Source organism: Aplysia californica, unplaced genomic scaffold (genome assembly GCF_000002075.1).
Source record: "Aplysia californica isolate F4 #8 unplaced genomic scaffold, AplCal3.0 scaffold01012, whole genome shotgun sequence".
Taxonomy (NCBI): Eukaryota; Metazoa; Mollusca; class Gastropoda; order Aplysiida; family Aplysiidae; genus Aplysia; species Aplysia californica.
Genome location: NW_004798282.1, coordinates 50,973 through 59,806, shown reverse-complemented (window position 1 = coordinate 59,806; position 8,834 = coordinate 50,973). Strand labels below are relative to the sequence as shown.

Below are 8,834 nucleotides of genomic sequence, written 5' to 3'. Positions count from 1 at the left end.
CCCTCCGTCTTTGTTTACCTTCTGCTTCATTACAGTTCGTACTTTTTTGTATTTTTGCAAAAGCAAAACTCAATAGTTTGAGCTTTGAAACTCTATTATATTATAAATATTCAGTATCAAAATTTTATCATTTTCATGATACGATATATAATGTATGTTTGTAACCTATTGCAATATATCTATAGTTTTCTCACAAATAGTTATAATATAATAAATTCGATACAATAATAGTACGACTTCCAACATTCTTCTCAACAAAATGTCTACCCTCAAGACCATTGGAACGGTGGCTATAATGGTAGCATGTTTTGCTGTCATTTATCCTCGATTTATGCATCCTTTGATATTGAGAGCGTTTGGTCTTAATGACCCTCCTAATAAACATGTCGAAGGTAAGTGTATAAAGAAATGGTAATACCTCAGTGTTGCAGTCCCGGTCCCGGAAGTCGAGAGCTGCCAGGGTGAAAATCATTGCAGAATGAAAAGATCCATTTTAGTAGACTAGATCTATTTTTCGGCACAATTTCAATGTTTTTTTTAGTGTGATGAGAACAATTTTGGCTCTAAAAACTGTCGCAAACCATTGTTTTTGCGAATTCAGCAAGGGGGGTGGGGGTGTAGTGTAGCTGTGTGTATAGTCACTTGTCTTTCTGTCTCTTATCAGGAAAGAAAAGTTCCAGAAATCTTGTTGCAATAATAATATTAGACTGATGGTTACAATATCATCCACAGAAAGGGAATACTTGCCATTTAAAACTAGACTCAGGATAAAATTAGGAAGGACTTCCGTAATGAGTGACCACCCCATCAAACACAATAAAGAAGAGGCCTAGACCTAACCCTAACCCTACCCTTACCCCTACCCCTACCCCAAGCCCTCAATTCTGCTCTGTCTCATAGTGGTCGCTCGTTACGGAAGTCCTCCCTAAAATTAATAAAAATTGTAAAGAGGAAATAAAAAGCAAAGATTAAATATGCCATGATGAATGAATACTGTATTGCATCCAGCTCTCTCACTAATTTTTGAAAGATAAAGACAAGCTTCGAGCCACCATGTAACCATTATTTATACTGCAAAGACAGTGAACCTCAACATGTGAAGCAATTTACAGCCAGCCATATAATTACATCATGATGAATTTTTAAATGAAGATAAAACAATACTAGTTAACTAGTAATACTACCATATTTGTCCCCGACTTCCTCCTCACTGATTCTCCCATTCAAAACTGTGGCATCTGTGAAAAAACCTCAAAACAAAAACAAAAAAAGAAGAAGAAGAAGAAAACAGGCAAAAAAGACAGGGCTGCAAATAGCGATCAGTGATGAAAACCGTTAGTGCAACTTTTGTGAAGGCGAGTAACAGCTCAATCAGGAACCCCCCCCCCCCCCCCCTTCCACCATTATACCACTTGTGTCACCTCCCCTCTCTACCCTCTCTATCATTAAAACTGGACCAACCTTGCATTCAACGAGACTTCTGCCGTAAGCTGACAAAATGCCTTTTTTTATTCACAGCAGTTTCGAGAGAAAGAGTTGTTTTTTTTGTCAGTGTTACAATCATTGAAAGTTTAGAGTGCTTCCAAAAATTGAATTCTAATTTATTTTTTAGAAACTAGATCTAGTTACAATTTCACTTTGATTTTTTCACACAAGTAGGGTTACTGATCAGGCTTTCGATTTAGCAAAAATAAAAAATGTTAGCCCCAAAAGGAAAAAAGGCGTTTGTCAGCTTACGGCAGACTTTTGATTGAATGAGTTGGTCCTGATTATCTTCTTATAATATGATCAGAGGTTCATTGCAGAAGAATAGGGCATGTTAAATATTTTATTCAAGAGAGCGTCCATTACGCTACAAGGTAGGCAGATAGACCTTGCTTAAATTTATTTGTCAGTGTCTTGGTGAAATGAGATAGAGAGTGTGGCGTCGATGGCCTAGTGTTTAGGCTGCCTGACTCGTAATCGTGAGATTGCGGGTTCGGGGGTTCGAGCCTCAGCTCGGTCCAACGCTGTGTCCTTGGGAAAGGCTTTTTACACGAAACTCCCACTTGGCTCGGTCCTTTAGGAGATGGACGTTAAACTCGGACGTCTCGCTTCTTAAATAACCTAATAATAGTGTTGATAGGGGCGTTAAACCCTTAAACCCATACCATTTCACCATATTTTTTTTTAGATAGGAGAGGAGTCCGTCTGCAGCTAGCTGTATGTTCTTTTAGTGTGGTGTGTGTGTGCTGCTTACTACAAATCTTTCTATTTCCCCACAGAAAACACGATGTACCCTCCGGGGTTCAACAAGGGTCACAGACCTCCGGGTGACAAGAAGGCGGACTCTGTCACGGAGGATATTAAGAGACATATGAGGGTGAGTTTTACCGAGATACAGAGTTCTATCTTACTTTGTACCTGGTTTTGAGAAATTTGACGTTAAAAATATTGAGTGGGTGGTTGGCGGTTGCTCTGGTGTGGTTTGCTTCTCTTCTTTCCTCTCAAACATCTATCGTCCTTATCTCCCATTCTTCTTTTTTATGTTTGTTACTACTCTCTTGTAACACCTCTAATCTTCTGGGGCTCATATGACCTGATGCAGTTGCGAGCGCCATAAAACCTCTACTAAAACTAGCTAAAACTAAAAATTTTGAGTTTTACAACGTGAACTATTTTTTACTGTAATGCTTTTTGAATATCCTAAATAATCTTACAACTTTGATAGAATAGATTTGGTTCCTGACCTCATTATGGTCCTCATAATTCAATACGGCCAAAAATGTCCGAGATAAAACGTTAATTCTAAGGTAGTGATTTGTGTGGTTAGTCAAGAGTAGAGATATTGAATCAGTGCAAAATGGGGTATGGAACAAAATACAATTTAGAAATTGTGTAAAGACGGACACCCATGCTGGAGGAAAAAAGTAGCAGTCTTAAAGACGACTGGTGGACATCTTACACAGAGTCATAATAATTTATTTTTTTTAATTGCAAAGGGGTGGGGTGCGGAGAAGGGAAGTGGCCTTTTGTGCAGGTGATTGGAGTCAGGGAAACATTAACAACTCACTTCATCCCCCTGACCCAAGCTCTCCGGCTGGCCACAGAGAGATCACGTCTCTTTCTTCCCTCTTCCCGCGACACCCAAAATGGGTATTAAAGCGGCGGATAAAATGAAATGAAATGAAGTGAAAATGATTGTCTTTCATACAAGTGGCCATTGGAGTGGGTTTGACCAAGCAATGCTGCCCTCGAGTTCTGAGTTACCCTTCTCGGTTACATCCCTATTCCCTTTCTTGATATTTGTTTAGCTGTCCCTGTGGTTTTATGCAAAAAAATATTCTGAAATTTATTATGCAAACTGAGCCCAAAAATGTGAAATTATGTGATTCTGTTAATTTTGACAAAGAATGATGAAGGAAAATAATCAGAAATTGTGAAAAAAATTATCAGATTTTGCTAAATTATGCGGGGTGAATAAAACCATGGGGACAGGTTTAGACTGTTGAATCATGGAAAACAGCCTGATGGGGCATATTACAACTTTGCCGCAAGCTGATGTGAAATTATTTTTTATTTGCATTTTTTCAAATCAGTTCTAACTGTCCTCACTTCTTTTTTAATGTCATCCATTTTTTTATTTTTGTGTGTGTGTGTGTGTTTGTAGGGAAGGGGGGGGGGGGGGGGGGGTTAAACTTTAATACTGTAGTCAGAATGTAAGAAAGTAATTGGGCTTAGCCTGTATGTAATCTTGATATAAAAGAATGTTTTTGTCCTTGAGCTTATTCTGAATTTGGAGAAGAAAAAAAAGATACGAGTACTTTTTCTTCTTAATTTCTGTGTTTCTGTATATATATGTGAAGTGTGCTTACAAAATCAGTTACTTCTCGGATTTGAGCCCTATGGAAATAGGTACATCACGCTTATAGGTGAAGTTTTTATAATTAATAAGTATGAAATAATGAAAAATACGTTATACCTAAAGAATATGGCATCAATAGAAAATCTACAAATTTGACCTTAGTGTCAATTTTTGGCCAATATCTCCATTTGTGGATTGCGAGAAGTAACTCATTTTGTCAGCATGCCTCCCATATAGTACTTTTCATCATGTGTGCTGTGTAATAATTGTGTCACCGATCAACTGTTCTTTGAATTCAAAATATTTTTTTCCCTTCTTGTCTGCTTTCCCTAGCACGGGCCTCACCCAGGCATGAGGGCGGCGGCAGAGATGCAGCGACAGCAGAGCCAGCAAGGGTCGGGCCGGGGTATGATGGGAGTTGTCCTGCCCATGTACGCCATCGGCATCGTGCTCTATCTCGTCTACACTTTGTTCAAGGTGAGAGATTTTCTTCACAATGCTTTTCAGACATTTATTGATTTGTATTGAAACTGACTAAGTCAGCGGTGTAAATAATTTTGCAGCAGAAAGTGCAGAATATCATACTTAACACTTTGCCACCTCATCTCGCCAATCGGCGATGTTTACCACCCGGTTTCTTTGGATTTTCCCCAAAATATGATGGCAAAGTGTTAATTAAAATAATCTTGAACTTGAACATTAAAATTAACAAATGAAATGGCTGCAATCCTTCTGGTCCAAAATTGCTCATGACGGAGATTATATCAGCTTATTTCTGGACAGGCGCTATGTTCCTCTTATAGTTTTTAAAGTACTTTGACCCTTTGAGCCCTGTACGCCTATATTACCTTCTGGCTGACCTCCTGAAAGATTCACGTCTATATTACTCTCACATTTATATCATCGTCAGAATCACATTTCATGTCCCACTCAGGGTAGTCCTCGTCCTTACCAGCTTCTAATTCAGAAAGATCTTCAAAATAATCAGCAACGTCCTGTGTAGTAAACACTATTTTCCGGAGGGGGGCTGGGGAAAAGAGTCTCGCTCACCAGTGTATCGATGGGTAGGCATAATAATAATAATAATAATACTCGGGTAATAATAAATGACATTTATATAGCGCTCAACCCCGATTAAAGTACACAGGCTCTGAGCGCTTTACAATACAGTACAGCGTACAACAGTAACATAAAACGTTGTGTTCTGACTGCATACAGGCAGTTTTACGCACCACCGGTGTATCGATGGCTGGGGCTGAGAGGGTTAACTGTGTTTTATCAGAGGTGACTGTTATATCTGAGGAGTTTCATTTACCATCTACATTCAGACTTGTCTGACTCTACTCCTGCCCCCCCGGGGCGGTACCACTGACTGAAGTATCTTTAGGCCATTCCCATAGTGGGGACATTAACCATGTTCTTATGCACATTAAAATTGTAATTGTAAATGGGCTGGTTCATCAATGTCGCACTCATAACTGTGCCTGAACTTCAAAAGGGAATTGCTGCTGTTTTCTTTCCTAATCCTTACTATCGTCATTTTTTCCTCTACTTCTTTTGTATGTTTGTCACACTCCTGTGACCCGCTATTTCCCGGGTGCCTTGATAGTCGAAGCAGACTTTATGCTGTTGAAGCTAGAGAGGTGAGCCGAATAAGTCTGATTCCCTGTAAGGACTTCTCTGTTGACACCCACCCCTTGGCGCTCATATGACCTTATGCAGTTGCGAGGGCCGTAAAACCTCTACTAAAACAAAATATCTATCGTCCTTATCTCCCCTTCTTCTTTTTTTAATGTTTGTTACTCTCTTGTAACACCTCTAATCTTCGGCACTTATATGACCTTATTGCGTTGCAAGTGCCGTAAAACTCTTACTAAAACTAAAAGACTTGACTGACTCTACTCCTCTCAGGTCTTCAACAAGTCCAAGAAGACCAACAACAACAACAGTTCCAACAGTACCGTTTCTCCGTGGGCCGCACAGGGACCCACCTCGTATTCGCGTCGCGGGGAGAGCTCCCACGACCGTATGGGTTTCCCCGCAGACTTTGACGGCAGCAGCGACGTGCGGAGCTTCCTGCAGGACCGACAGCAGCGGAAGGATCTGGAAGATCTGCTGACCCGCGTCGATGACAAAAATGTCTGTAAGTGGCCAGAGTAGCAGTGTTTGGCGCTCATGTGACCTTATGCAGTTGCGAGCACCGTAAAACCCTCTACTACTAAAAAAATAATAATAAAAGAGTAGCAGTGTTGTGACGAGCCGCCGTTAAAAGTAAAATGGATAAATTGTGATCGGTTTCAGCGGATTCATTGTGTTATTATACCTCATCTCATTAAAATGGTGTCAAATTTCAAAGAATAGATATGCATAAAATTTGAGTGTTAGTGATCTTTGATAGTTTAACCCTATCCGTACGTCGTGTTTTACTATCGTATCCATACGACGTGGGGAACTCTGTGCCACCACTTTCCGAAGAGGAAATTTACTCGTTAATCCGATCCACACGCTTTGCGTAGTAGTCTGTCAAAATGATTTTTTGAGAAATACTGAAAGTTTCAAAGAGATCTTCGTACTAGAAACATTCTAAAATGTGAAGAATACAACCCCGGGGGATGTAAAATGACCCCAGGGCGTACGGATAGGGTCAATAAGATATTTTATATCCTCTCCTGTAAGATAGATAGACTTCTTCAGAGATGGTCCATCTGTGCCAGAACGCCGTCAATGTTGTCACTCTCGTTTAATGACAGCGGGGAGTTGGCGGGTGCTCTGGTGTGATTTGCTCCTTCTTTCTAATCAGACTTCTACCCTCCTTGTCTCTCCTCTTTCTTTTCTTTTCTTTGTAGGTTACTCTCTCGAAACAACTTGAATCTTCGGCATTTACATGACCCGATTGTGTTTGCAAGGGCCGTGAAACGGTATAAAAGCTAAATATAGAAAATGGAAGATTAATCACAGAATCCTCTGCGTGCTCATACGACCTTATGCAGTTGCGGGCGGTGTAAAACTTGTATCAAACTGAAAAACAATAGTCAAAAAACAATAGTCACTCACTGCTGTTTTCCTTTCTTCTCCCCCCCCCCCCCCCCACACACACACACACACACACACACTCAACCCCCCTCTCCCCCACACACACGCACGACCGCACATACACTACACACACCCACAAACACCCACCCACACACACCACACACACACACCACACAAACACACCACACAAACACACCACACACAATCACCCAAACTCACATACACACACACACACACACCACACATGCACACCACACTCTCTCACAAACAAACAAACACCCATACACACACCCCAACATCTGTTGACCGGTCTCTGGGGGCGTGTCCAGCGGTGGAGGAGATGCGCATCCTGCAGCGCCGCCTGGAGGAGACGGAGGCCCAGATGACCCGCATCCTTCAGGCCATGCAGTCGGTGCAGTCCAACGTGGATCACATGGCCGGGCCCGAGATGACCGACGGCATGGCCGCTGCAACTGATGATGCTGATGCTGCTGCCCCCAACGCTCCGCAGGTGCGTGGGTGGGTGGCGGAGGGTGCTCTCGTGCGGTTTTGCTCCCTTTTTTTCTATCTAACATGTCGTCTTCCTCAAGCAAACATCTGTCGTCCTTATCTCTCCTCCTCCTTCTTTTTTGTGTTTGTTACTCCCTTGTAACATCTCTAGTCTTCGGCACTTATTTGACCTTATTGTGTTGCAAGTGCCATAAATGGTAAAACACTTACTAAAACAAAATTATCTCTCCCCCTTCTGTTTTGTGTTTGTTACTCTCTTGTAACATCTCTTGTCTTTGGCATTTATATGACTTCTAATAGTGTTGCAAATGCTGTAAAACTCATGCTAAAACTAAAGAATGAGAAGGTATGTTTGTGGCCTTTTGAACTTCTCTTGCTGCTCATGTGTTGAAATTATGTTTCAGGACTAAATTTTTAAAATATTTATAATTTCAATTTTTTTTAGCTTTATGTAACAATAAAAAAATTCCTTTCTTCTTAAATTTGTTTAATATTTATAATTTCAATTTTTTTCAGCTTTATGTAACAATAAAAAATCCCTTGCTTCTTCAGACCAAGAGTAATGATTCCAGCCCAGACATGGACAGCTATGAAGTCGTTGACAAGAACGAGGATGGAAAGAAGGTAGAAGGAGATGAGGAAGGAAGCATGCCTGTGACAAAGAAGAAGCAAGAGGCAAGAGGAGGGGAGGAAGTAAAGGAAGGTGGAGAGGAGAAGAAGGAAGGCAAACGTGAAGTGAATTTAGATGGCATTGACAGTGAAGAGGAGGAGGAGGAGTCTGGTGAGAAGAATGATGAACGCGATGCCGATGAGGAGGAAGAGGAAGAGGCTGTTGTTGAGGAGGAAAGCTCAGAGAGGAAAATTCCAGAAATGAAGGAGGAAGAAGAAGATACCTCTGTGAGGCAGAGAAAAATGAACGCAGAGGATTAATGTTGACGAGAATTCAATGGACGCTGACGTGACGTGATGTAATGCAATATGTGTTGAGTCGAAGGAGCTCTCTCTCTTTCCATCTCTCTCCCTTTCTCCTTTCTCCTTTCTTCCCCCCCCCCCTCTTTTCTCTCTCTCTCTCTCTCTCTCTTTCCCTCCCCTCTCTCTCTCTTTCCCTCCCCTTCCTCTCCCTCTCTCTCTGTCTCTTTGTCTCTATTTTTTTCTCTCTCTCCCTCACTCCACCCCTCCCTCCCTTCCCCCCTCCCCACCCCCCTTCTTTCTCTCTCCCTCCCATCCTCCCCCCCCTCTTTCTCTCTCCTCCCCCCTCACCCCCCCTCTCTCTCCCTCCCCCCTCCCTCCCTGTGTGTCTCAGTTTTGGTCTATGCATTTGAGCCATGAGTTTATCATGTAGAGTCGGAGACAGGCTCTCTGGTATTTTCCTATGAGCTTTTCGATGGCGTTGTTCTTCTTGTCATGAAAAATACAAAAGTCACAATCATAACCTTTGCTGTTTTCA

At 41.6% G+C, this 8,834-nt stretch overlaps 1 protein-coding gene across 1 annotated transcript; it reads left to right on the top strand.

Annotated features, from left to right (window-relative positions):
- Positions 1 to 209: 209 nt before the first annotated feature.
- On the top strand, positions 210 to 8,453 carry LOC101864108 (resistance to inhibitors of cholinesterase protein 3). Its single transcript, XM_005111138.3, has 6 exons — positions 210 to 392; positions 2,265 to 2,362; positions 4,178 to 4,321; positions 5,756 to 5,987; positions 7,207 to 7,388; positions 7,940 to 8,453. The coding sequence occupies exons 1-6, from the start codon at positions 260 to 262 to the stop codon at positions 8,315 to 8,317; spliced, it is 1,167 nt and encodes a 388-aa protein (XP_005111195.1). The 5' UTR covers positions 210 to 259; the 3' UTR covers positions 8,318 to 8,453.
- Positions 8,454 to 8,834: the final 381 nt, after the last annotated feature.

Bases quoted from the DNA above. Each gene is read 5' to 3' on its own strand.
- LOC101864108 (XM_005111138.3), top strand. From the start codon at position 260: ATGTCTACCCTCAAGACCATTGGAACGGTGGCTATAATGGTAGCATGT. The intron at 2,363-4,177 runs GTGAGTTTTACC...TGCTTTCCCTAG, and splicing joins ATATTAAGAGACATATGAGG to CACGGGCCTCACCCAGGCAT. The intron at 5,988-7,206 runs GTAAGTGGCCAG...GGGCGTGTCCAG, and splicing joins CGTCGATGACAAAAATGTCT to CGGTGGAGGAGATGCGCATC.